This window comes from Scomber scombrus, chromosome 22, assembly GCF_963691925.1.
Source record: "Scomber scombrus chromosome 22, fScoSco1.1, whole genome shotgun sequence".
Classification (NCBI taxonomy): Eukaryota; Metazoa; Chordata; class Actinopteri; order Scombriformes; family Scombridae; genus Scomber; species Scomber scombrus.
In genome coordinates, this window is record NC_084991.1 from 21,344,796 (window position 1) to 21,372,620 (window position 27,825).

General features: G+C 38.1%; 1 protein-coding gene across 4 annotated transcripts; it reads right to left on the bottom strand.

Moving 5' to 3' along the window:
- Positions 1-27,785, bottom strand: upf2 (UPF2 regulator of nonsense mediated mRNA decay). Of its 4 annotated transcripts, none has more exons than XM_062443719.1 (21): positions 27,744-27,785; positions 26,076-26,450; positions 24,279-25,058; positions 24,020-24,180; positions 22,972-23,163; positions 22,690-22,839; positions 21,876-21,979; positions 21,527-21,612; positions 20,461-20,569; positions 20,110-20,223; positions 19,769-19,885; positions 18,580-18,969; positions 16,161-16,436; positions 15,336-15,519; positions 9,374-9,522; positions 9,124-9,228; positions 8,329-8,427; positions 8,049-8,225; positions 5,186-5,327; positions 3,996-4,116; positions 1-2,224 (listed from the first exon to the last, which is right to left on the bottom strand). In XM_062443719.1, the coding sequence occupies exons 1-21, from the start codon at positions 27,773-27,775 to the stop codon at positions 2,218-2,220; spliced, it is 3,870 nt and encodes a 1,289-aa protein (XP_062299703.1). In that variant the 5' UTR covers positions 27,776-27,785; the 3' UTR covers positions 1-2,217. The 4 variants fall into 4 exon arrangements, with proteins under 4 accessions (XP_062299703.1, XP_062299702.1, XP_062299701.1 ...); XM_062443718.1 differs by having other exon boundaries at positions 1-2,227; XM_062443717.1 differs by having other exon boundaries at positions 1-3,853.
- Positions 27,786-27,825: the final 40 nt, after the last annotated feature.

The window sequence follows — 27,825 nt, forward strand, 5'->3', positions numbered from 1 at the left end:
AAAAAAAAAAAAAGGGAATTCATGCTGTTTATCACGTGAACAGCAGGTGGAGCTAATCGTCTAGTCGGTGCCAGAGATGACGTCATTAAAAGAGATGTCGGATGTTTTTTTTTTTAAAGCTCTGCAGCGACGTTTAAATCACATTATTTATCATTATTATCATTTATCCGCTCACTCTCTTTACATTTTACTTCGCTGCACTTCCAAACTTTTCCACCTCAGCTCGGCACATTAACTTTTTTTTAAGTTTGCGATACCTCGACTACTTTTCTTTCTTTTTCTGTGCTTGAAAAACAACGTTAACCTTTGGAGTGCGGCTTTAAAAAAAGGTAAACACCTCGACTTTAGCCAGACTTCCATTCAAATTTAACGTAAATTTGATCTGAATTTCCAGAATATCAACAAAAGAAAAAAGGGGAAATAATGCTCGTTTTTCTTCCGCTGCTGTTACGTGAACAGCAGGTGGCGCTAATCGTCCAGTCGCTGACGTTTGAATCACGTTATTCACGTCTGTCATCATTTATCCGCTCTCTTTCTTTACATTTAACTTTGCTGACACTCCCAAACTTTTCCACCTCAGCTCGGCAAATTAACTTTTTTTGAAAGTTTGCGATACCTCGACTACTTTTCTGAATTTTCTAGTTTCTTTATACGCAAAATTAAGAACGTGGATGACGATAGATGAAAGGTGGATGGAAATCATCTCTGCACTATAAAAAAAGGATGTGACGTTGTATTCATAACGGAGGGTGATGAATGAATTTAAATAGAGAGTGATGCAACACTTTGTGGCCCGGTAGAGTGACGATGAAACATGCGAGGATATTAACGATAAGCAGCGTTTCAATTCCGCTCCTTTAAAAAGTTGAAAAAAGGGCGAAATCTGACGTACAAAACTACAGCAGCTGATTGGACGTCGAACCGAAACAGGAAACAGATGCTTAAACTGAACTTCACCGTACATCATGATTTTAATCGCTAACTTTGTCGCATTTTTGCTTCTGTTTCGACTTTTTCTACTTCAGCTAAGCGTAAAAACGAATGTTAGATGCTTCCTCTGTTTTTCGTTTTAATACACTTGTACTCATCCACGAACTCTGACATATGAAACCAACGCAGCCGATTGGACGTTGAACCGAGAGATTATTAGGCTTCGATTTAAGTGTTAGCTTCACGTACGTCATGATTTTATTCTCCAACTTCAATTCTCTAAACCTCAGCCAAGCGTAAAAACTAATATTTGACGTTTCCAACTTTAGTTTTTATTTAATAAAACGTGTCAAACGGAGCGACTTATCGTTTTAAAAAAAAGTGCCACAAGCGGGAAGAACGTCGTCCCAACAGAACAGAAACCATCGGCTGCTTCTTTCACTCGACCTCATCGGTCCTCTCGGGCGAACAGAACATCGAGTTTTTTCGGGTCCATGATGTGAACACACGACCGACCTTTGCCCAGTGTTTTAAAAAAAAACAACAACAACAAAACAACAAAACCTCGCCCTGCCCGCCGTCTCCGTCTCAGAGCTGCCATGACGACGGGCCGCGGGGGCGACAACACATCTGTTCCCGTTCTTTTTCATTTCCAGCGTCCAAAAAAAACAACAACACAAAAATATACAAAAAGAAAAACATTATCATTTTTTTTTTCTCTTTTTCGTTGCTAATCTTTAAATTTTGTCCACTCGCAGATTTTTTTCGTGAGTCACTTCTTATCCCTCGACTTTGTGTGTGTGTGTGTGTGACGGCGGGAGGTGATCCGTTCATCCCGCCTCCCACCGTCCCGCCTCGCCGTCAGTCGGCCTCTGTCAGTTTTTCCTCGTCATCGTCGTCGTCTCCTGTCGAGGCGGTTTAGTTTTTGTTTTGTTTTTTCATCTTCGTCATCTCAGGCAACAGACAAAAAAAGAAAGAGAGCCCTCTGTCTTGACCCCTGACCTTTGAACCCACCCCCCCCCCTCTCTCTCAGCTCCTGCTTTTATATATGTGTGTGTGTGTTTCTCCTCTTTGAGCTCCAGAGTGTGTGTTTTCAGGTCAGTCAGTGGTGGGGGGGGGTTGGAGGTTTTTTGGTCTGTCCCGGCATCAGTGGGCGTCTGTAGGACTCGTTCCCTGTTTAGACCGGTTTCCCTCCGATCTTCTTCGTCTTCTTCTTGTCTTTTTCTCTCTCTCTTTTTTCCTCGTTCATTCTCACTCTTGCTCGCTCAGCCATGGGCCAGACTCCCATCAGCGTCTCCTGGAGGAAAGAGCAGGACATTTACTGCAGACATGCTGAGTGCTACGGACAAGAGTTTAAAAGGACCAGTCTGTGAAATTTAGGAAGATTTAGTGACAAGAAATGGAAGATAACACTCAAAAATGTGTTTTAGCTACTCTCCCCCTTTCTTTATTTCTTTCTTTGTTTCCTCATCTTCCTTCTTGTTCTGTCTTTGTCTTCCTTCTTTCTTTCCTGACAGCACTCAGGTGTCCGTATGAGCAGTGAAACAGGTTTTTTCTCCCTGTAATCATTCCCCCTGTTCATACTGACTATTAAAAGATCTCTTTCAAATGTGCTTTCAATTTAAAGTGATGGAGGACAAAATCATCATTTAAAAGTAGATGATCAGCTTCTATTGAGCTTCATCAGTCTGAGTTAATATCAAGTGATATCTGACACATTTACAGTCTTTTTAGCATCAGATTCCCTCTTAGTGTTTCCCTGTTGAGCTGTGATGGAAGTATAGTAACAAAAAGAGGAACTTTGCTACTGTAATACTACTGTAATACTACTGCAATACTAAATGGTGGAAGTATAGTAACAAAAAGACTTTGGAACTAAAAACACTGTAACGTTGAAACAGAAGACTTATTTTGACTCATTTGGACGACTGAAGCTTCATATTAGCTTCAGATTAAACTTTTAAATACATATTTTTTTACACAAAGGGCGGACTGTGGATCCCTTCATCACTTCCAGTGTAAGAGATGGGGGAAGTGATGAAGCTCTTTGTGACGTCTTTGCTGATTCATTTAACTTTGTGAAGTGTCTTTGAAGGTATATAAGAAAAAAAGTATTCTTCTTCTTCTTCTTATTATTATAATTATTATGTAAAACTCAAATTTGGCCGATTATTAAACATGCTGCTGCTGTAGTGTGGTAACTTTGACTTCCTGATCGTGTCTGTAGCACTTCTTTTTTTTATGGCTCACAAATATGTTGTTTTATTTTTTAAAACAGGCTCATTTGTCTCCTAAGACAGCTGGAAAAGGTGCTTGTGTCTGGGACTATTTGCAGCGGCGAATTAACACATTTGGTCTTTCCAGCAGCAGAATCAGGTGTGTGTGTGTGTGTGTCTGTGGGTGTGTGTGTGTGTGTTTAAATTAAAAACATTCCTAATTGTGCTGACAGATGGATTTATGTGCATGCATCTGTGTTTTAGGTTCAGTCACTAAACGCCTGCAGGGACTCGCCATCAGACGAGCTTAAATGTCACGTACACTTCAGTTTCTGCTGTGTCGTCGTTCCTCTTTACCAAAGCAAGAAAGACACACACAGCGCTGTTGATGCTAAGAAAGTATAAACTTCAAGTCAACTTTATTTCCAAATATTTCCAGAAAAAATAAATAAATAATTTCATTTGAAAATCAGAACAGGAAACAGGCAAAATGAACTTTCTCTCTCTCTGTTTTCTCTTTTTATTACAAAAAAATGTACTTTCTGACACTCTACCGATGACGTTAAATTAAAAAAGTCCAGGTTTCTCCAGCTGTTCTGAACTACTCCGCTGCACTGCTGCTTTGGTTTTTCTCCTGCTTGTCTGTCCTGTCTTGTCTCTCTTGTTTGTCTTGCCTCTCATGCCTTTCATTTCTCGCCCTTTTCTCTCTGTTCAAAAGATAACGAGTGAAGGAGGGAGGAAGGAGGAAGGAGGAGTGAAGGAAGGAGGGAAGGAGGTGTGATAATAAGCCCTAAATCCTCACATCAACCAGGCCAAGCACGTCACGCATCTGAGGAGCTGAGGTCTCACCTTCCTCCGGTCTTGAAGATGAGGTCGGCATTGGGAGCGCCTTTCGGATGCTGGTAGCGAGGCCGGCGCTCCCGGTTGGTGTTGGCTGGCGCCGGGCGCTGAGCCAGAGATTGCATCATCTCTGTAAAACACAACAAAAACACACAGTGGATTAATAAAGTTTAACTACAATGTGTTTTTTTCTGATCAGGAAACATGACTGTCAGTAGAGGAACGGCTTCAAAGAGTCTTAAAATAATTAATAATAATAATAATAGATTTATTTGTAAAGCACCTTTCATACAGGAAATGCAGCTCAAAGTGTTTTACAAAAAAATAAATTACATTAACCAAGAGCTTCATATTAAAAGGGCCTAAAAGAGTTGTGCAGTATAGTATCGTATCGTATTGAAACCAGGCGGGGAGTTCTGGTCCTCTGAAATGAGGCCAACGTGGAAGTAACTTAAAACTGCATTCTATCAAAAGGCCACCAGGGGGCGACCGTTTTGGTGTCAAAAGGACTTCCGTCTCTATACAAGTCAATGGAGAATTCACCAACTTCTCACTTGATTTCTAACCTCAGTAAACGTTTTCAAAATGTGTTTATGGTCTCAATCGCTAGTTTAAAGCCTTCTTCAATGCAGTATGATGTTCATTTGGGACATTTTGGCCTCCCTGATTTTATATGTGACGATAAAGCAGGGTATGCATTAGGGCGTGGCTACGTGGTGATTGACAGGTTGATTGGTTCACAGGTTCAGGAGGGCGCCTCATGCTCCTCCTGATGCCCATATAAGTAGAATCCATGTTTTTATTTTTCCCAGCATGCACCTGAAATGTTCAAGATGGCGCTGCTCAGATCCGATACTATTGGCCTCCGAGCAGCAGTCCACAAACCAATGGGTGACGTCACGGATGTTACGTCAATTTCTTATATACAGTCTATGATATTGTGTTGTACCGTATAGTATTGAAATGTATCATATCGTATTGTATCGTATCATATTGTAGCGAGTAGTATATCGTATTGAAACATTTTAGTATTGACGAAATGCTGAAATGAAGAGATAAATATGAACCTTTATATCTAACCGGCTTAATCTGGACGTATTATTAATTTCTTATTTTCTCCCTCTTGTTAACCCTTCCCATTCAGTTTCTTAACATCATAGTGAGCAGAAAGGGTTAAACTGGTTAAACTGGTGTCGTACCTTGGTAGTCCTCCTGCTCCTGTCTCTCATTGATATCCAGCGTGAGTTTCTTCATCCTCATTCGTTCCTCCTGCTCGGCCTGCTGCTGGTTAAAGTGGTTCGCAGCCAGGTGGGACGACAGCGGCACGTTCAGGATCTTATACTGTCGACCAGGAACACACACACACACACACACACACACACACACACACACACACAGACACACACGTTAATATGACACTCCAAAACCTTCAAATGACTTCACAGCTGACTGTTGATCATGTAAAAGTTAAACCCTGTCGAGTGAAAGTGGAAGAATAGTAACAAAAAGCCAAAACATCAAAAACAAGCCCATCATTTACATTATTTTTTAATTGATATAAAATAATATTTTGAGTCTTTATATTCTATTAAAAAGAAATAAGAATCTGTTATTAAAATCTATTCAGAATTTTTTCAATTGAAAACATCTGTCACGCCTTTCTTTTTTATTTAGTTAGTTATTTTCTTTCTATTTAAACTTTTTTAAAGCTATTTTTTTTTAATTTATTTTTATTTTATGAACTGGAATGACTGGTTGCTTGTACTTCATTTGTTTATTCTATTATATATTCTGTTCAATAAAAGAAAAGATTGAGAAGAGTTTCTGTGAAGATAACTACATGTAAGGCTTATTTTAGAAGTTTATACCTTCACTTATTTAGATTTAAATAAATAAAGATATAAACTTAATATATTAAACAGCAGCAGTATTTACAGAGCGTGCTAATCTAGCAGAGTAAGCACATTAAAAACATGTTAAACTCAAACTGCTACTGGATATCTGAATTTCCTTAGGGGATGAATGAAGTATCTATCTATCTAATTGTGCTCCTAAAAATATAAGGAACATTTTGTCTGATACACGACAACATCCACAGGAAATAATCTGCTCAGAATATTATACAAATTACTCATTTTACATCTTTTTCTGCAGGAATTAAGTTAAATATTTAGGATTTTTTATTTTTTTGCCCTCATCAGTCTAAACTTTGTTTGTTTGTGCTTCTTGTCCCCTTTGTGTTCATCATTGCTGACAGCTTTAATTAGGATTTGCACTTTTTCTCCACTTAGTTTGTATCCACCTTTTCTTCTGCACAATTATAATAATAAAATATATATTTAGGATCATTGTAAAGTTAATTGTTCTATGCTGCTGTTGTTTTTTTATGCTATGAATACAATAAAATATACATAAAGATATTATATTTGTATTTATATGTAGGTGTGGGTTGTGTACGATGGTAAAATAAGGAAAGAAAAAGGCAAAGGGAATCACTACTTTAAATGAGAGCTGAGTATCATGTATTAAATACAGTAGATCAATGTTAGTGTGTGTGTGTGTGTGTGTACATTCAAACACACACACACACACACACACAGGATGCTTTTATTCCCCGCAGTGTGTTTACAGTGGGGGCAAAGAGAGTCAGAGAGAGAGAAATGGTGTTTCCCATCTACACGACTCACTAAAAACACCTACAAAGATATTCTGTGTGCTCTCCAACTTTTAACATGAAAAGAAGAAAAAAGAGAGAGTGATTTTTTTTCTTCCTGTGTGTATCTGGCAGCTGTCCTTTAAACAGAGCGAAGCCGTGTGGACTCAACGCTCCATTAAACCTCCCGAGCCCCGAGGCCAGAAAAACTGGACACACCCTACAGTACGAGAAGGAGCCTCGGCCCTCAAACCACACATTCCTCACACACACACACACACACACACACACACACACACACACACACACACACACACACACACACACACACACACACACACACACACACAAACACACACGAACACACAGCTAAGATTCCAGAGTCAATATTATTTCTGGACTCAGTTGGACTTGGGTGTGTGTGTGTGTGTGTGTGTGTGTGTGTGTGTGTGTGTGTGTGTGTGTGTGTGTGTGTGTGTGTGTGTGTGTGTGTGTGTGTCATTCAGCGGGTTCAGACAGTTAAAGTTTGTCACTCTCTCTGTCCCATGTCATGTTTCTGTGTGTGTTTCTGGAGCTTTTTTAACAACACCTCTGGGTCCCTTCAGTCGTCTTTTAAAGGGTAAAAAAAAAATAAAGGGAGAGAAGACAAGAGGAGGAGCAACTGAAGATCCTAAAAACCAGGGAACCTCAAATTTAAGTCTAACCTCGGGGTTTCCACCAAGCACGGATGCGCAGCGTTGCTTTTATTTTCAAATTTTAGCTGTTAGCTGTTTTTACTACTTTGACTATTCAGTTTATTCTATTGTATTGCTTCTTCTTCATAAATCATCTTTTATGTCTGTTTTACTTCATTATTTTGTACTAACATCTCCGGTTTTACCCACTTTATTCTATAGTGTCTTTCTTTTATTCTTTCCTTTTATATATTTTTAATCTTTTATTAGCTATGTATTTTATTTTATTGTATTTTTTAATTCTAATCCTACCTCTGGTGTTTCCTCATTGGAGATTCTTGAGAGTTATGATAGTGTTTCCTGAGTTCCTATTTTTAATGATTTCTTTTTTTTGGGTTGTTGTTTGTTTGTTCTGACTATATAAATTAAGTTGCGCTGCTACTACAGTAATTACGGTAGCCCTATCAAATACCGTAATAACTGTAGTAGCAGCACAACTGTTAACTTTGTTTTCTTTGATTTCTGAGCTTCTACTGTGTGTCATTAGGTGGTTAAATGTTCTCTTAATTTGTCTGTTTTTATTCGTGTCTGTTGCTGAAATACAGTCGGGTTGTTTTATTTTGATAGTTAACCTGAAGTTTCTGTGTCTGACTTCCTGTCTGGCTCGATCTTTCACCGCAATGGCACAAAAAATCACGTAAATGGCTTTAAAGCTGCAGGTTTGGTGGATTTTACCTGCTGCTTGTTGCCTTTACGCGTGAGCATGACGAACTGCATGGTGTCCGAGATGTCGGAGTCTCCCTCTCCGATGCTCTGCTGACTCCCGGAGCCGCCTTTCTTCAGTTGGCTCTTCAGCTGCAGAGGAATCGCCACATCCAGCTGGTGCACCTTCACCGCCTCGCCGCTACGCTGCTGCAGGGACGGACACACACACACACACACAGGAGTGAGGGGCAGATTTTTAAAACGTCTGTCACAGAGCGAGGGGAAGAAAACTAATCTTTACACTTCGTACCTGCAGGTTCTCCAGCATCATCTTATCCAGAGCCTGAATGAAGTCCTCGTCCTCAGCGCAGGCCACGTGCTTCAGTCCGCCGCCACGGATCGTCACCTCCTACACACACACACACACACACAGGCAGCAAATTAACACGACTGAATCATTTGAAAAATACGGTTAAAATACTCACTTAGTGCCACAATCAAATCCAATCAAGTGGAATTAATGAGAGAATATATTATAGATGAATCCATCCTAAAAGACAGTATTTATATATATTGGGGTCAATCATATGATGCAACCCAGTGTCAATTGGTGTAACCAGTATTTTTTCATAAAAATCTGATTATATAAAGGAAAATAAATGTGGAATAAAAATAATCCACTTTATCAATACAGCATTATATGTTTAAACAAAGTTTTACATAATTTGTCAAAATTTATTTAGATAAAATGTTGTTTTTAGGATATTCTGCTCATTATTGACAAAATACTTAATAATAATTTAAATGTAGAAACACTACAAAAATGTTTTTCTTCATTTGATGTTTTTTAAATGAAGTAATTATTAGTATAAGTCCACTTAAATACACTGTAGGTGATAAAACTTATAATATTTATCATTATTTTGTGGTTACACCATTTGACATTTTCAGGAGCATTCAGTCTTACTTTTGGTTAAAAAATGGTGCAAATGTCATTTCAAATGATATAAAACCAACAAAAATACTAAATGTACATTTTAACAAACCTGATGCTGCTTTTAAAACTAATCTTAAAACTTAAAACTTAATCTGCGACCGATCTTACATTGTTCTCCTCGTCCGTCTCGTTTTCTTTGTTGGAGTCTGTCAGGTAGTCGGTGTTCTCTTCTTCCTCTTCCTCTCTCTCCTCTTCTTCGTTCTCAGATCCATCCTGTGAAAAAAAAAAAAAAAGATCAAATAAGACTGATACATATATGAATCTAGGTTTGACTCTATAACATTTTTCTTATTCTTATTTTATTTAGCAGCACTTGGAGTATATATGAGCTGTGGGAGTTTTTGGGAGAACTACTCACGTCTTCTTCCTGTTCGTTCATTTCGCTCTCGTTGCCCGACTGCTCCTCGGTCTCGGCGCCTCCTTCCTCATCGTCGTCGTCGTCTTCCTCGTCGAGACCCTCCCCTTCACTCATGGCGCTGGTGCGACCGTCCTTCCCCATGGCCAGACCTTTAACACAGAGCACGAGTCATTAATGTGGGTTTATTTTTGGGTCCATGTGGTTTAGTTTAAATTTAAAGGGTTAAAATGTGAAAATAAACGTATGAATAACTTGCACACTTTCTTTTTTTGTGGACCCAGCATCAAATTTCTGCTTTTAATCCATTTAGAGAGAATATATTAGAGGATTATGGTAAAAATGTCTAAGTGGTGTAACCATAAAAACTTTGTACCAAATAATTCAACTTGCTTAAAAACAGTAAATTGTCAATAAAACACCATATCAACTAGTTTGGCATGATCTTACATTATAACTTTATATTAAATAAAGCTAATGGAATACAATTGTTATCAATATTACATTTACTCTGGTAACCATGGAGATCAGGAACCTGCTTTCTTTCTTTCTCCTCTTCCATTTTCTCTCCTCTTCCTCCTCCCTTTCTTTCTCCTCTTCCTCCTCCCTTTCTTTCTCCTCTTCCTCCTCTTTCTTTCTCCTAATCCTCCCCGCTTTATTTCTCCTCTCTTTCTTTCTCCTCTTCCTCCTCCCTTTCTTTCTCCTCTTCCTCCTCTTTCTTTCTCCTAATCCTCCTCCCTTTCTTTCTCCTCTTCCTCCTTTCTCTTTTTCCTCTTCCTCCTTTCTTTCTTTCTCCTCTTCCTCCTCTCTTTCTTTCTCCTCTTCCTCTTCCCTTTCCTTCTCCTCTTCCTCCCCCCTTTCTTTCTCCTCTCTTTCTTTCTCCTCTTCCTCCTCTCTTTCTTTCTCCTCTTCCTCCTCCCTTTCTTTCTCCTCTTCCTCTTCCCTTTCTTTCTCCTCTTCCTCCTCCTTCTTTCTCCTAATCCTCCTCCCTTTCTTTCTCCTCTTCCTCCTCTCTCTTTTTCCTCTTCCTCCTTTCTTTCTTTCTCCTCTTCCCTTTCTTTCTCCTAATCATCCTCCCTTTCTTTCTCCTCTTCCTCCTTTCTTTCTTTCTCCTCTTCCTCTTTCCTTTTTTCTACTCTTCCTCCTCCCTTTTCTTCTCCTTTCTTTATTTCTCCTCTTCCTCCTTTCTTTCTCCTCCTACTCCTTGTTCTTTCTCCTCTTCCTCCTTTATCTTTCTTTTCTTTATTTCTTTCTTTCTTTCTTTCTTTCTTTCTCTCTAGGTGATAAAATATGTTATATGTATAATTCTTTTGTGGTTACACCATTTGACATTTTCAGGAGCATTCAGTCTTACTTTTGGTTAAAAAATGGTGCAAATGTCATTTCAAATGATATAAAACCAACAAAAATACTAAATGTACATTTGAACAAACCTGATGCTGCTTTTTAAAACTATTTTTAAAGATATTTTTAATCGCTCATATTGCCAAACCTTATTTATCACTGACCCGTGTATAATAGATTAAATCAGTCAAACTCAACCTGAAGCTTCTATAAATAGAGCGAATATCCACGAGGAAATTGTTGTTTCATTAGTTTGTTTTCTCAGCCACCAATTACAAGAGACTAATGATGTAACCGTGGCGACAGCAGAGAACAAATGAAGTCAGTTGAAGATCAGGTCCTGTGTGACTGGACGACTGAGGAATGTCTGATCCTGGTTAAACTATGAAAGGTGAAACAATAGTGGCAGTGTTTAGCTCCAGGGCCTCATCAATCAGTCTATCTCTCTCTGCTACGATGACACACACACACACACACACACACACACACACACACACACACACACACACACACACACACACACACACACACACACACACACACACACACACACACACACAGGTGGTTGAAAAGTACAGTTTGAGGTACTTCACTTTCTATTATTTCCATTATTATTATTATTTCTGCTACTTAATTCTTCTACTCTAGACTTCTACATTTTAGATAGATAAATAATCTAATGATGTCATATATAATAATATATCAGTCAGAGGACCAAACCACTACTTTTACTGTAATACTGCATACTACATCACTCATAATACTGCAGTATTTTTACTGTAATACTGCATACTACATCGCTCATAATACTGCAGTACTTTTACTGTAATACTGCATACTACATCACTCATAATACTGCAGTATTTTTACTGTAATACTGCATACTACATCGCTCATAATACTGCAGTACTTTTACTGTAATACTGCATACTACATCGCTCATAATACTGCAGTACTTTTACTGTAATACTGCATATTACATCGCTCATAATACTGCAGTACTTTTACTGTAATACTGCATACTACATCACTCATAATACTGCAGTACTTTTACTGTAATACTGCATACTACATCACTCATAATACTGCAGTACTTTTACTGTAATACTGCATACTACATCACTCATAATACTGCAGTACTTTTACTGTAATACTGCATACTACATCGCTCATAATACTGCAGTACTTTTACTGTAATACTGCATATTACATCGCTCATAATACTGCAGTACTTTTACTGTAATACTGCATACTACATCACTCATAATACTGCAGTACTTTTACTGTAATACTGCATACTACATCACTATAATACTGCATTACTTTTACTGTAATACTGCATACTACATCACTCATAATACTGCAGTACTTTTACTGTAATACCGCATACTACATCACTCATAATACTGCAGTACTTTTACTGTAATACTGCATACTACATCGCTCATAATACTGCAGTACTTTTACTGTAATACTGCATACTACATCGCTCATAATACTGCAGTACTTTTACTGTAATACTGCATACTACATCACTCATAATACTGCAGTACTTTTACTGTAATACTGCATACTACATCACTCATAATACTGCAGTACTTTTACTGTAATACTGCATACTACATCGCTCATAATACTGCAGTAGGATTTTAATACAGGTCTTTTAATGGAGTATATTGTAAATAGTTGTACTTCTCCTTTAAGTGCAGTAAAAGGCTCGGAGTACTTTGACAAACAGCCTCTCGGAGGGTGGAGCTGCTGGTTTACATATTTTTCTGCATTCCTCGTCAACACCTTGAAACTGTGAAACAAAGCCGGCGGCGCCGAGCTGTGCAGCCTGCAGAGTGAGATACACCTGCAGCGCAAATATTTCCTTCTTCCTCTTTTAAACCTGTTTTTTTTATTTAGTCTCGTTTTTTACTTTTGTCTTTTTTATCTTATTTGTTTTAATGTTTCTCTTTTTTCTTTCTTTTATACTGTTGAATTTTACTTGCTATACTTGTTTCACTTGTTTTATTGCACTTGATTTAACTGTAAAACACTTTGAGCTGCATCTTATGTATAAAAAATACTATATAAATAAAAGTTATTATTATTATTATTATTATTATTATTATTAATCAGACTCCAATCTTAGTAATATTAGATGAATCTCAGCTGAAGCACAAATGAGGCTTCAGCAGTCTGAGTCAAGTTAAGTTTGCTCTCTTTATTCTGGGTGAGTTTTTAAAAATGGGGTCTAATTAATCTAATTAACTTAATTAATTAAAGATGAATTATGCACATCAGTTTATATGAGTCTGTGTAAGTGTTTAAGATGGTTTTTGACTTTAAGCTGCATACGTTCAGCTCTAATTAAGGAGCTTTGAGAGTGTTTAACGTCTGATATTCAACATTATAACAGTATATAAATAACTCTATAAACCTAAATCTATTAAAGCATGAAAAAAAAAACCAAAAAACGTTACTGAACAACTTCTTCATGCCCTAATATTCTCCCCATCTGGACTATGTTAACTCATTATTCACTCGTCTAAATGATGCAGCTGTTTAAAGACACATCTGTGCAGACGGCTGTTACTGTAATATTATATAATTGTTTAAATGTGTTAATTTTATATTTTAGTTTTGTATCTATTTATGCTTTATCATTGTTTTTAGTGTGTTTTTATGTATAATATTCTGTTATATTGTATTATGTGAAGCAGCTTGTAACTTAGGTTCGGGAAGGTGCTATAGATATAAAGTTTATTATTATTATTATCTACATATTGCATGTTTTTTATGACTAAAATGGACAAAACACAACAAATATAATGAAAAAAGTCAATCTAAAATGTATTAAATCCAAATTTTAGGGTTAAAATCTCAAACTGAACTGTAACTTTTTAATCTCCTGATTTTAAGCTTCATTTAATTTCTAATTTAACACTTTTAATCGTGTTTAAGTGTCTTTTTTATTTCGCCACATGCTGTTTAAATATCCTGTCTTGTTGCATTTTATATTTTATGTTAAAAAACACTTTGAATTTAAATGTGCTGCATAAATAAATAAACCTTGCCTTAGATACCAGATAATGACTTCCATGTGATAAAAAGACAATTACATTTCTATTAGTCGACTAATTGTTTCAGACAATCATACGCGTGTTTGAGTTTTGGAAATTAAAGAACAAAACAAAAACCAAACCAATAATATTTAAGGGACGAGATTAAAAATAAACTCTACGAGCAGAGAAACCGACTTCATTCCTTTTTAATTCATAATTATCATTCCTGAATAGTCTGAGTGTGAGTGTGTGTGTGTGTGTGTGTGTGTGTGTGTGTGTGTGTGTGTGTGTGTGTGTGTGTGTGTGTGTCTGAGCCATAATGCAAAGTGATGAGTGATGCAGCATCGTCGTAATCATCATCATCATCATCATCATCATCATCATCACCCAACCCACACACTGAGGAATGCTGCTCAGCCAGGACGACAGAGAGCGACTGAACCGGCGAGACCGGCCGTCGCTCAAACACTCACATCCTTCATCACACGTGTGCTAATCAACACGCCGGATATACAGTAGATATATCTCAGAGGAGGATATTATATAGTCACATGAGATTCTCACCAATAAATAAAGTTATGTGTAATATTAAGTATTTAACACACTGAGGTAAAGAAAGGTAAGGAAGCAGCTGAAATCTTTAAGTAGTTAGAAAGTAATTCTACCTCCAATCTGTGCAAGTTTATATCAGCTGGGTTAGTGCTTGTTGATGAGCTATAAAAAGGTTTTCACACATGTATCAGTATATCAAAAACTTCTTAACAACAGACAATTACATTTTATTTTGTTGTATTTTATTCATTTCTTTTTATCACTATTTTTTATTTAGTTTTTATCTTTTAATCTTCATCTTGCATTATTTTATCTTCCTCATATTTTATAGCTTATTGTGCTTTAGTTACCAAGTTATATTTTTACTTTATTTCCTATGTTGTAAAGCACTTTGAATTGCATTGGATTTGTTTGAAAGGTGCTAAATATATAAAAAAGAACATTTGACTGATTGATAGCTATGATGCTAATTTCACCATGTTAAATCCCATTCATTTATGCTAACATCATTAGCAATAAGAACCCTTACTAAACCTCACAAGGCAGATAGAAGTGATCATTTTCCAGGACATTTTTTTTACTTTTTCTCTGATTTTCCATGTGTTTTTATGACTGGAAAATTGGTCAATCATTTTCCAGGTTTTCCAGGTTTTCCAGCACATGTGGGAACCCTGATTTGTGGAAGGAACTAAAGATCAGAGTTCACAAGAGAGCTCCTTGTAATCTTCTAGATTTAAAGACAATCGGCCAAAATCACACCTGAGCTACAGTCTGGAGTCTGGAAGCAAACAAAGGCATCTCTACTAAGTATTAAGTATTAAATACATTTCAGCTAGCTTTTTATTACACACAACTTTATTTATGGGCTTTAAAGTTTAGATTTCTTTATTTATATGTGTGGATTTCTTGAGTTAATACCAAAGCCTGGGGAGAATCTCATATGAATATCCTCATTGGAAATATATTTATAACACTTATTCCCCCCGTTGTACACGGAGAGCCGCCCGCCTGCTGCTCACCTAGTTTGACGAGCACCTCCCTCTCCAGGTCGGTGACCTGCTTGGTGGCCTCCTCCAGGGAGCAGCTGGGCCTCATCTTGGGCCGCAGCAGCTCCAGAGTGTCGCTGATCATGTAGTCGATGTCGATGGGGAACGGGTGATCTTTGGTCCAGACTTCGACGCTCTTCTTCCACCAGATGTAGCGCTGCAGACACGACACAACATGACAATAACGTCAAGTCACAAATCTCACCAGTTAAAGAGTTAAAAGGACCAATCAGGAGCCTAAATGTACACTAAGAGAAGCTGCTCCCTATATAGATATAAATAGCTCGTTTTAGGGTAACAACTATTCTTATTTTCAGGTGATTATACACTCATTAAAACACACCTATGAATATTATAGTCCATTTCTGTCCCAAGTGCAGTTGACTAGATGCAAACTAAAGTCTCTATACATTTTTCAACAGGAAACAGTGAGAGACAGAGTATAGATTTTAACTCTCCTGTCGTTCTCCCAGGCCAATTTTGAGGCCGTGGGACAGGCGTTAACTCAAAAATGAGGTATAATTTAATCTAAATGAGACCTTTAGACTATAATTTCCCTAAAAATATGTAAAACCTGTGGTAATAAGTTGGAATGAATTGGGCTAAAAAGGTCTAAACACAGAACTGGGTGATAATTTATACTTTGGGAGGACAAACGTTGCACAGTCGAGGGTTAAACTACTGAGAGACTTGCTAGTTTGGGTCTTTTCATGAGATTTTCTGATACCTACAAATATATAGAACATATTTAGGATACTGGATGAAGTGAAGGGAAGTGCATTTTGGGAGCAGACGTGCCTGGAAGTAGATGAGGAAACAGTCGAGCTTCCTCTTGCTGGAGCCTCGGTCGAAGTATTGGCCGCAGGTGTCCAGCAGGGTGCAGACCAGGCGGATGCGGAACAGGTGCTCGGGGGGGTCCAGCGGACTCGGGCTGCCGTCCTGATTCACCCCGAAGGAGATGAAGGAGAAGAGGGTACGGAAAATGACGGCCGACTCCACCATGCGGTAGTTGTAGAGCTCGCCCAGGAACTTGGCGCTGCTGATCCGCCGCTGGTTGAACTTCGGCTGGTTGACCTGGAAACAGATTCAGGAAAAGACATTTCAATAATTAACTCTTACATACTGTTCAGGGTACAATTTTACCAATTTTTACATTTGAGAGCTTTAAAAACACCTTATATATATTTGTGCTAGGTGGACTTTTACTAATGTGACTCTGAATATACAAAAATGGAAATAAAATGTGTCTTTCTTTAAATGTTTGTGCAGCTGATAAACATTTTTGTATGTGTAAATGTCCAAAATTGACCTGTGTTTATTACCAAAATCAAAAATCAGCATTCAAACATGTTGCTGTATTCTCTATATTCTATCAAATGTTCTCCTGGACCATAGAATAGTGATTATAAATGTCTTTTTTTCCATAAATAAAATATAAATACTCTTCATTAAGGATTAATCAACCATTTATTAATGACTGATGGGGAATTTTATGAATGTGAATTGTTGCAGAGACTAATTATAAGTCAGAATATGAACAGTATGTAAAGAGTTGAGTAAAAGTCCTGCATTTAAAAAATCACTTTAGTAACAGAAAAATGTAAAATGAGCAGAGTTTACTGATTATTGTAGATTATTTTAACTGATGCATAAACATGTTAAAAGCATTTTAAAGCTAAAGCATCAATGCAACATAAAGTGACCTCATGCTTTGTGTGGTTTTTATCTTCAGCAGGAATTAATGAGCTTTCAGAAAGTGTTGAGGCGGACTAATATGTTGTTTTATTTCTGCTTTTCATTGAACTTGTTATTATATATACTATAATTATATAATATTGGCAACCTTATCCAAGTTCTAAACCTTATCTCTATCTTAAGTTTTTATGAGTGAATTCTCCTTAAATGTTAAAGTGATATTTGAATGTTTCAGTGCTAATTTAAAAAAAGGTTATTTATTTATCAGGTTATTTGAATCGTAGCTGATTGAAATGTCAACTGTTGTTGTCGAGCTGGAGTCACAGATTTAAAAAAAAAAAGAAAAAAGATGAGACTCATTGTGAAGTGTTATGTAAGACCGCTCGACTGTCTGTCAACGACTGACGCTTCGTGTTCAGACAGACTGTCAAAAAACGTCAATCAAGATTAGCATCGAGTTTCATTTGGCTTCCTGTCCTCTCAGAAATGAACTCTGTGGTGGAAATAAGCAAAGAACAAACCTAAACTATTACAGTCTCTGAAGGAACAAATGTTATATCATCTTTAGGGTTGGGTGCAGAGGTCCGTACTTTTTTTTACCTGATGAACCTGATGCATGAGATCAGAAACATGTAGTGCAGATAAACCAATGCACTGTTGAGTTACTAAATATTTTGTAGCTTATTTTATTCTATTAATTCCTGTTGAAAATGTGTCTCAAATGAGATACAGCAGGTATAGAAGCTCATTTATCTGGCATCATGTGCTATGTATCATCATCATCATCATCATACATTAAAGGTTTAGTAGGTGGTGATATGAGCTTTATGCAGCTTTTCCTTCCTCTTTGAGGCCATGACAACATAAAACATGGATTTTTTTCCCCTCATTGAGCCTAAATGTGATGTTTTACAGACCTCAAATGTTCAAAACTTTCTTTAAAAACATGTTAGAGACGCATTTTGTTTGTGTACAAGATGAAAATAATGAAACTGAACTTCAAAAATGTCTCCAGCAGGATCTCTACTGTCAGCAGTGATTTGTGTTATTCTATTTGTTTATACACTAAAGCACAACCTGTATCTATAGCAACCATAGAACAACCTGTATCTATAGCAACCATAGAACAACTTGCATCTATAGCAACCATAGAACAACCTGTATCTATAGCAACCATAGAACAACCTGTATCTATAGCAACCATAGAACAACCTGTATCTATAGCAACCATAGAACAACCCGTATCTATAGCAACCATAGAACAACCTGGATCTATAGCAACCATAGAACAACCCGTATCTATAGCAACCATAGAACAATCTGATGGTCTGTCTGTGCATTACATACCTCATACAAGTGCTAAAGATTGCCCCAAAAAAGTTAAATGGGTTCAATAGATTTTGGTTTTTGAGCAGATATCATGACACAAAGTGACTTTTACCAAACGGTTGAGCAGACCTACAAACTCCAGTTGAATTTTCTGGCGATTATTTGACTTTACAGTGTCTTTCTCTCTCCTTACCTCCATGCCCAGGCGGATATCCTCCAGTACTCCGTCCACCACATGGATTCCCACGTCCTCCTGGTAGGCCACCAGTCCGGCCAGCAGGTTGGCCACACAGTGGATGCTGTTGTACTTGACGTTCCAGATGTTGACCATGCAGCAGATCAGGTAGCTCTTCACTTCGGGGTCCTGCCAGGGAAGCTTACGCATCTGCCTGAGCACTTTCTCCGTGGTCACTTTGGACAGGTCCTTGTAGAGAAGCTTGCGGATGTACTCCTGCAGCGGCGGCCTCTTCTTCCTCACCGTCTTCTCCATGGGCGGAGGGTTGCAGTAGTAGTAGGCGTTCTCCACCATCGTCACGTAGCGGGCGTCCAGATGTTGCGCCTGCTTTTTACGCATCATTTGTTCCTGGAGTGAAAACACGACATAACAACACTATCAGTGGTTTGCATTTAGACTAAAACTTAAAATAATAAAACTCTTAATATGTCCTTTTTAATGTCACTATAAACCAATTAGTGACACGTTTTGTTTCTATTATTATTTCTCCCACTTACACATGGTAACATAATGACTCCAGTTGTAATTACATTGTCTGTGTGTGTAATTAACAAACATGTTTAAAGTAACTAACATGAGAACGAGCAGCAACCAGATCAGAAGATAAATGATTACTATCACCACAATGATTTATCAACTGGCCAATACTACGGGCCTTTCACTGATATATCGGCATCAGTGAACATATTTTCCCACATGCACTGATATGAAAATGTCAGAAGTGTTTTAACAGAACATATAATGCAGAAAATAAAGGGAAAAGCATCAGTCCGACCCTCTACGGAGGTCCAAGGGCACATTTTTAAGTCAAAAGCATCATTCTGGTGCACACTGAGAGCAAAATTAAGGGGTTATATCTATAAAAAACAAAGAAAATTGTGCTTTAGTAATTTAACTACTGGTTCTATAGGTATGAATGATGATGACACACCCACAAAGCATTGGAAAGAAACTTAGTACTAGTTCATAAATGTTCGTATTTCAGCTCTGAAACAAAGAAAGCAGAAGTGATTGTCTAAGTTCAACTAGTTCAATAGGGGCAGAGTAGCAGCTCTGGTGCAGGGAGAGATGCTTTGAGAGTGTAAAGAAAGTGTAAAAAGCTCCTTTTTTAACTTTCTGTGAGGTGATATATTGTCTGCGTACTAACCAGCAGGACGCTGGTACGCAGGTGAGAGTCGGCGGATCTGAAGAGGAAGCGGCCGCAGGTCTCCAGCAGGGTGCAGGCCATCTCGATGTGGTGATGGGTGAAATCAGACAGCAGCATCTGTTGGGACAAACATTTAAATTAATATTCTTGTTTATTAAACTTTATCCAAGTGTGTAATTTCCACAGTGGACAAAAAGGACAAAATCATAAATGTTTTTGGCCCCACAGGTTGATTTTCCTCACTAAAACTTCAGACTTTTCCTTGTTTAAAACATTCACACTAATCAGCTCAATGATACAACAAAGATATCAGATTAGTCAGAGAGTCATTGTTTACTCACCTTGAGACAATGAAGCGTGTCTGTTTTTGTGAACATCTTGAACTTAGCCAGTTCTCCGATAAATCTGACGGTTTTGTTTTTGGTTTCGATGTTGATCTGATCCTTCTTCCGAATCTAAAAAGCACAGACGGCAACAAAAACAACTTTTTAATTTGAATAATATTTGCATATAAAAAGTCCTGCAAGCTTCTTTCTGCATCAAAAACCTGCAGAATAAAACAAAGTGCAGAACAGACCGGCAAAAACATGCATGTAGGTGTTGCTCATGAGACCCAAATTGTTTTTTTATTAAGTCAGAAAACAAAACAAACTCAGTATTTAATTCAACAAATAAAACAACTTGAACCTTACATGAAACCTGAAGTCTCCCTTCAACATGGAGCAGAGGTCTTCAGCCACGTCTGACATGCAGGGATGAAGAGTCGCCACCAGACGAGAGTAGAAGGGCAGAAGATCCAACCTGCGAGAGGAAGCAGACTCAACGTGCTGCACTCGTATTCAGACAGCGACACCTGGTGGAGACTGTCACCATGACAACATCACGTCTAACCCTGTTTTTGCTCGTTTAATGCCATGTTATATGGGTTTTACCAAAAGTAAGACTGAATGCTCATGAGGATGTCAAATGGTGTAACCCACAAAAGAATTATGAATATTATATATTGTATCCCCCTAAAGCAGTGAGGTCATTCAAGGGTCACATACAGCCCAATCTGATCTGATGTGGGCCGGATTATTAAAGAGATGGAAGGAAGGAAGGAAGGAAGGAAGGAAGGATGGAAAGGAGGAAGGAAGTAAGGAAGTAAGGAAGGAAGGATAAATTGAAGGAAGAAAGGAAGGAAGGAAGGAAGGAAGGAAGGAAGGAAGGAAGGAAGGAAGGAAGGAACAGAAGACAGGAAGGAGAGATGGAGGGAAGAAGGGAAGAGAAGGAAGAGAAGACAAGAAGGAAGGAGGGAAGAAAGGAAAAGAAGATAGGAAGGAAGTAAGGAAGGAAGGAAGGATAAATGGAAGGAAGAAAGGAAGGAAGGAAGGAAAAATGGAATGAAGAAAGAAAGGAAGGAAGGAAAAGAAGGAGGAGAAGGAACAGAAGACACGAAGGAGAGATGGAGGGAAGAAAAGAAGAGAAGGAAGAGAAGACAAGAAGGTAGGAAGGAAAAGAAGACAGGAAGGAAGGAGGGAAGGAAGGAAAGATGGAAGGAAGGAAGGAAGGAAAGATGGAAGAAAGGAGGGAAGGAAGGATGTGTGTTTAAACATATAATGCTGCATTGATAAAGTGGATTATATTTATTCCACATTTATTCTCCTGTATATATAATCAGATTGTTATGATACAATCCTGGTTACACCTGTTGGACACTTGGTTGCATCTCGTCATTGACCCAAATATCACTTATAAGTATCACTGAATAAGCTTTACCTCTGCCTGGGGACGGTGAAGAGGGCTCGGACCAGCTTCCTCCTGTTGGATTTGGTGTTCATGTTCATGCAGAAGTCCATGGCAGCCTGCAGGAGTCAACGCACAGCTGTTACTTCACATGTTTCATTTAATAACACTGAGTTATAATAATCATCCAGTTAAGAGTTAAGATGGAAACACGTCAACAACACTTCTACAATCAGCGTTTTGAAGGTTGCTTCACTCTAATTTAATGACACATTTTCTCTCAGTAGCTGTAACAGTATTGTTCTGTTTATATGAAGTCTTTTTAACACTAAGTGAAGGAAACAACATGACACTTTATCTTCATGTTAAACGCAGTCGTCACCTTGTCTATGAGGTCTCTGTTGACGCAGTTGGGGAGTTGCTGGATGAAAGCGTCAACGATCAGCTTCAAGTGGGAGCCGGTGTTCGCCTCCTCGTCCTCTTGTTCTGAACACACACAGAAAATATATATATGAAGGTTTATTTCATATTTGTTATGTTTTCTGATTATTAAGAGAATTCTGTTTTATGTATCGTGAGGCTTTGTGTAATTATTGTGAGTGGATTTTGGCGTCAGATCAACACTTCTTTACATTTTGGTTCGTGCAGTGCTCTTCTTTCTGTCTATCTTATATTTCTTTTTCTTTCCTTTCTTTGTCTGTCGTCCTTTCTTTTGTCTTTCTATCTTTCGTTATTTGTCTATCCTTTCTATTTTTCTTGATTTATTTTTTCTTTTTTGCTTTCATTCCTTCATTTTTTATTAAGTGTTCATCTTCTCTTTCTTTCTTGCTTGCTTTCCTTATTTCTTTTTTCTTTCTTTCTGTCTATCTTTGTCTTTCTTTTTCTTTCCTTCCTTTGTCTGTCTTTATTTCTGTCTGTCTTCCTTTCTTTCTGTCTTTCTTTTTTTGTTCTTTCATTTTTTATTAAGTGTTCATTTTCTTACTTTCTTACTTTCTGTCTTTCTTGTTTTAATTTTTTCTTTTTCTTTCTTTCTTCTTTCTTTCTAGTTTTCTTTCTGTCTTTCTTTCCTTTCTGTATTTCTATCTAGTACTGTAAGTATCTCCTGTTTAAGGGTTAAAGCTGTCCATGTGTTTTTATGTACGGAGGTGCTCGTCTTTAACGGTTTTGTGTCGTTGGTTAGACTCGTGTTATTTTACCTTGCTCGTCTAGGAGCTTTTTTGCCAGTTCTTCATTCTCCACCTCGTCTGGTCCCTCCATCTCCAGAGGTTCGTCTGCGATGTCCAGAGCCTCCAGCTCCAGCTCCAGCTCCTCCGTGGTGCTGACTCCCTCCTTCCCATCTTTGCCGTCTACACCAAAAACAACAATCAGCAGAGTTAGAAGAAGAAGAAGAAGAAGAAGAAGAAGAAGCAGAAGAAGAAGAAGAAGAAGAAGGAGAAGAAACTGCTGTGAATCTCTCCTTTTCTGTTTATTAATTATACCTTTAGCTTCTTCCTTGTCTTTTCCCTGGCCGCTCTTCTCGTTGTCTTTGAAGAGGATGGCGGGGACGAAGGCTTTCAGGTCCACCAGGTTCTCGTAGAAGTTTCGAGCGTCTTCATCCTCCCAGATCCCTCCCTCCAGGTCGTACTCGCCGGGCTTACCGGGGGTGAAGATGTCGATGCCGGGGCCGTGTTCTGAGAGAGCAGAGAGAGGGAAAGACACAATTATACACACACCTCACTGGAATCTAAGCTAAACTTCTCAGGCAGGAAACTTTTTCCAAAAGTCAAAATAAAACCTAAAGAGAGACAGCGTTTGGTTTTTATGCTAGGAGCCGCTGGAACAGACCTGAAAACAGCTGAAAGTAACCACATCTTTAAAAAAGGAAACTCAAAACCTTCCTGTTCAACCTGGATTCAGATTCATAATTTAATAGTTTATTGACTTTTTATTTTATTGTGCTTGTTTTTGATGTTGTCTAGATAGAAATACAAAAAGAAAAGAAAGACAGAAAGAAAGAAAGACAAAGATAAAAAGGAAGAAAGAAATAAAGACACAAAGAAAGAAAGAAAGAAATCAAGAAAGATACAGTAAGAAAATAAACACTTAATAAAAAATGAAAGCAAGAAAGACGGAAAGACAAAAAGAGAATAAGACAGAAATAAAGACAGACAAAGAAAGGAAAGACAAAGACAAAGATAGACAGAAAGAAAGAAAAAATGAAAAAATGAAAGAACGAAAGCAAGAAAGAAAAAAGACAGGAAGAAAGGAAGAAGAAAGAAAGATTGAAAGCAAGAAAAAGAAAGACAGAGACAGAAAGAAAGGAAGACAGAAAGCAAGAAAAAGAAACAGAAGAAAGAAAATTTTAAAGACTTTCTTCTTATTATTATTATCAGTATTTTTATTTTATTTTTATTCTCATTATCAGCTTTTCAATCAGTGAACTGTGAAGCACTTTAAACTAAACTAGTCTGTATGAAAGCTGCTATATAAATAAAGTTTATTGATTGAGCTAAGATTAAATAAAAAAAATAAAAAAATGTCACACACCCTCCTGCACGGTCTTGTCCTGAGGAAGGTCCGGCATGTTTTCATCCAGCAGGTCGGCCAGAGACTGAGTGTTCGCCAGCAGCTTCTGGTAAGAAGTGGCGAACTCTTCATACTGCTTGTGTCTGTCTTCACTCAGCTCTCCTTTGGAATGTAAGATACGCCTGAAAGAGGAGAAAACATCAGAAGTTTAAGGGTTTACTTTAAAGAGTACAACGACAAAAAAAGCTTTCCCAGGAGCGGCGTCTGGTCCGATTCTCACCTGTTCTGCCTCTCGATGTTCTGCAGCTCTCGGTGGTCCTTCTTCAGGTGTTTGGTGAGCGACGTGAAGTATTCCCTCAGCAGATTCTGGAAAGGCTGCTGCTTCTCCGTGCTGATGATCTCGCTCGGAGGGAACGTCAAACCGAACTTATCGGCGGCCAGCTTCACCTTGCGCGGGATCAAACCGGCGATGTCGTCACCACAGTGCTTACAGAAGCTGATGACCACCGAGACGTGAGTGTGCGTCTCGCGGTCGGTCCCGATAATGTTCTTCAGCTGCTCGTAAATGAGCGAGAGCCCCTCTTTGTCCGTGAAGAGACCGACGATGGTGAGCTCGGCGATGAAGCGAAGGTCCGTGCGCAGCTTACTCACGTTGGGCGACTTCTCCTCCTTCCTCGCTTCGAAGTGCTTCTTCCAGGCCTGTAAGAGCAGCGGGGCGAACTCGGCGTAGCGCTGGTGGAAGAGGGAGCACAGGTGGACGGCGCAGCCAACGTCGGAGATCTTCAGCTTGGCCTCCACGACGGAGCTCACCGCCTCGCCGATGTACTTGCTGAGGTTCAGCGAGGAGAAGTCGTGGGAGAGCGAGTCCCGCTGCTGCTCGGTGAGCGTGCGGAGCTTCTTGACGAACGCGGTGTTCTTTTTAAGGCTGGAGTCCAGTCGGCTGAAGAAAGCCTCCTCTGGTCGACCCTCGTGGGCGTTCTGGTTCTTGCTGCGGAGCTCCTTCCTGCAGTGATGGCGCTCCCAGGCCTCCTGGTGCAGCTGATGGCTCTCCTCCTTTTCCCTGCAGGAATGAGGTGAAAGAGAGAAAGGTGAACGATTAAAAAACAAGACAACAGTAAAGGTGGAGGGAGCTGCGTTGAGTTTGGCACATAAGTCGTCAAGATGCATGAAATATAAAGCTGACACACTGCAGGAGTAAATGCATCTCTTCCTTTTTCTGACAAGCCTTAAATAAGTGATATCAACATTTTTGTATGTGCCAGATTTGAACACAGTACAGACTGTAATCTATATATTAGTACGTATCATTAGATCATGCTGTATACTTGTCCTTGAATAAACATTAAATAAAAGTTATAGCACATTTAAAAGGTCAAGCATCTTACTGAATAATGAAGTACCTGTAACTCTGAACACTTTTTCACTTAGTTTTCACTTTTATTATCTGTCATTATTCTGCCCTCACTAGGTGTAACTGACTGGCTAGTTTCAGGCATATTGTAATATGATGATATGGCATAAGAGTTGTCTACATTACAGTAAACTATGTCATAATATCCACATTACTGATGATTATTTAACTATCACACACATTTTATAGTGTAAATGTTTTGTGAAAACACTGACAATCATCTCTACAATATTGATATCGAGGTATTTGGTCAAAAATGTTGGGATATTCGATTTGATCCATATCGCCCAGCCCCATGTGTCAAATGGTAAAATATCAGGCCTTCATTAAAATAACTGTGTTTTAGGGATAATTGCAAAAAAAAAAAAAAAGTATGTCTATGTATATATTCTTTATATATAAAATTATCTAATGATATATCGATATTGGACTTTTTTTACTCCCTAAAATCCAGTATCAGTCAGGCCTCTATCTTACTTCTAATTGGGTTTATCAGGTATGAGCTTCACCTTCAGACATGTGGAACATTTTTACAATGAAAAGTAATGCTGGATTAGATATTAGAAGCTCCTGTTTATCACCGTGTTTATAGACGAGTTACTTTGATATTGAAGGAACACTAAATGTGGTTATTTACATGAAAGATCCTAAGTCACCAACACTTACTTCAGCAGAGCCGCCTCCTCCTCCCGTTGTCTTTTCGCCTCCTCCTCTTGAAGCTTCCTCTCCTCCTCCTCCTGCTGCCTCTTCGCCTCCTCCTCTTTCTTCTTCTGCTCTTCCTCCGCTTTCTGTTTCTCCTCCTCTTTCTTCCTCCGCTCCTTTTCCTCTTTCTTCTTCTTCTCCTCCTCTAAGCGTTTTCTCTTCTCCTCCTTGCCGCCGCCTTCCTTTTTGCCGCTCGCCTTGGCGGTCTCATCTTTCGGCTTGTCTCGAGCGGACGTGGGTCGTCTCTCGCCGTCTCTCTCCTTCTCCTTCTCCTTGTTGCTGAAGGAGCAAACGTCTTTCTCGTCCATGTTTACTGAGCGCTTGCGTTCAGCAGGCATACTGAGGAAAGAGGAGAAAGAAACGGTTACTAATCAACACTCAATGTGATTCTGAAGGCATTTAAACAGTTTTTAGGTCCGTCCACACTAAGAATGATAAATATAAATATATAGTTTTACAGTAAATTGAGTATGGGTTAATCTATTGATGATTAATAGCCGATAGATGAATTATTCTGTCTATTAAATGGAATGCATCTATTTTTATCTGTCCATTAACTTTCTATTGGTCATTCTTGTCAATTAATAGATTATTAGTATTGTCTAAAATAATAATAATAAACTTTTAAATGAAAAAAAAACATGTCAAATATATGTCTTATTTACCAGTATATAGATGATATAGATAAAATGTCACTTTTGTTGATGTCAATAATATTTCAGCTTCCTCTTGAATTGTATCTATTTTAAACTGTCTATTAACTTTCTATTCGTGATTCTTTTCGATTAATAGATTCATTATTTTGTCTATAAAATAATAATAATAATGAACTTCATTTACAGAGCATCTGTCATACAAGGGGCGTAACTCAGCAATATTAGATAAAACAAAAGAAATAAAAGAATATATTAGATCAAATCAATTAAATACATAATAATTATAAACTTAATCTATAGAGCATCTTTCATACAAGGGGTATAACTCAACATTAGGCAAAATAAAATGAACTAGTAGGTGAAGGGAAATAAAATAAAATATTAAATTCAATTAAATAAATAAATAATTATTATAAACTTAATTTATAGAGCATCTTTCATACAAGGCATGCAGCTCAACGTGTTTTACAGTGAAAAACATAAACCCAATAAAACAGCAGCAAATATACAAACAAAATAAAACAAGACATTTAGTAAATAACGGTTAAAACAACATTAATTTATAATTATAGTTATCTCTCCTAGTGTGGACGGCCCTATAGCCGCTTAGTTAACGGTGACATTAACTCTCTTTATGTTGGTGATATAAGAGATATATTAGCATATTATCAGTCTTAAAACGCCTTTCTGGAGGCAGGCAGTGTTAATATTTAGTTAAAATAATCTGAAGTTTAAGTTTTGTGAAAGAAAACATGAACCAAAAACAGAGTTAGCATCAACGTGGCTAACGCGGGTTAGCTCGGCCGCTTGAATGGAGTCGCTGAAACAGATGTAAACAAACGTTTTGACAGCGTTAAACTGATAGTTAGCGCAAACCGAGTCACTATAGTGTAATCTTATAACAACACACAACGTGAATTCCTACTTAGCTATTCTTATATTCGTGTTGTTGTGCCATTAAAACAGAAATATTTACCTGCTAACTGTAGCAAAACAAACATCGGTCATTAGCTTCCGTGTGAACGACGGAAGGACCCAAAGCGTCTAGGCACGATAGG

Bases quoted from the DNA above. Each gene is read 5' to 3' on its own strand.
- upf2 (XM_062443717.1), bottom strand. From the start codon at position 27,775: ATGACCGATGTTTGTTTTGCTACAGTTAGCAG. The intron at 21,613-21,875 runs GTGACGACTGCG...TGACTCCTGCAG, and splicing joins ACAGAGACCTCATAGACAAG to GCTGCCATGGACTTCTGCAT. The intron at 15,520-16,160 runs GCACGTCTGCTC...TCGTGTCTGCAG, and splicing joins GTTTCCTCATCTACTTCCAG to CGCTACATCTGGTGGAAGAA.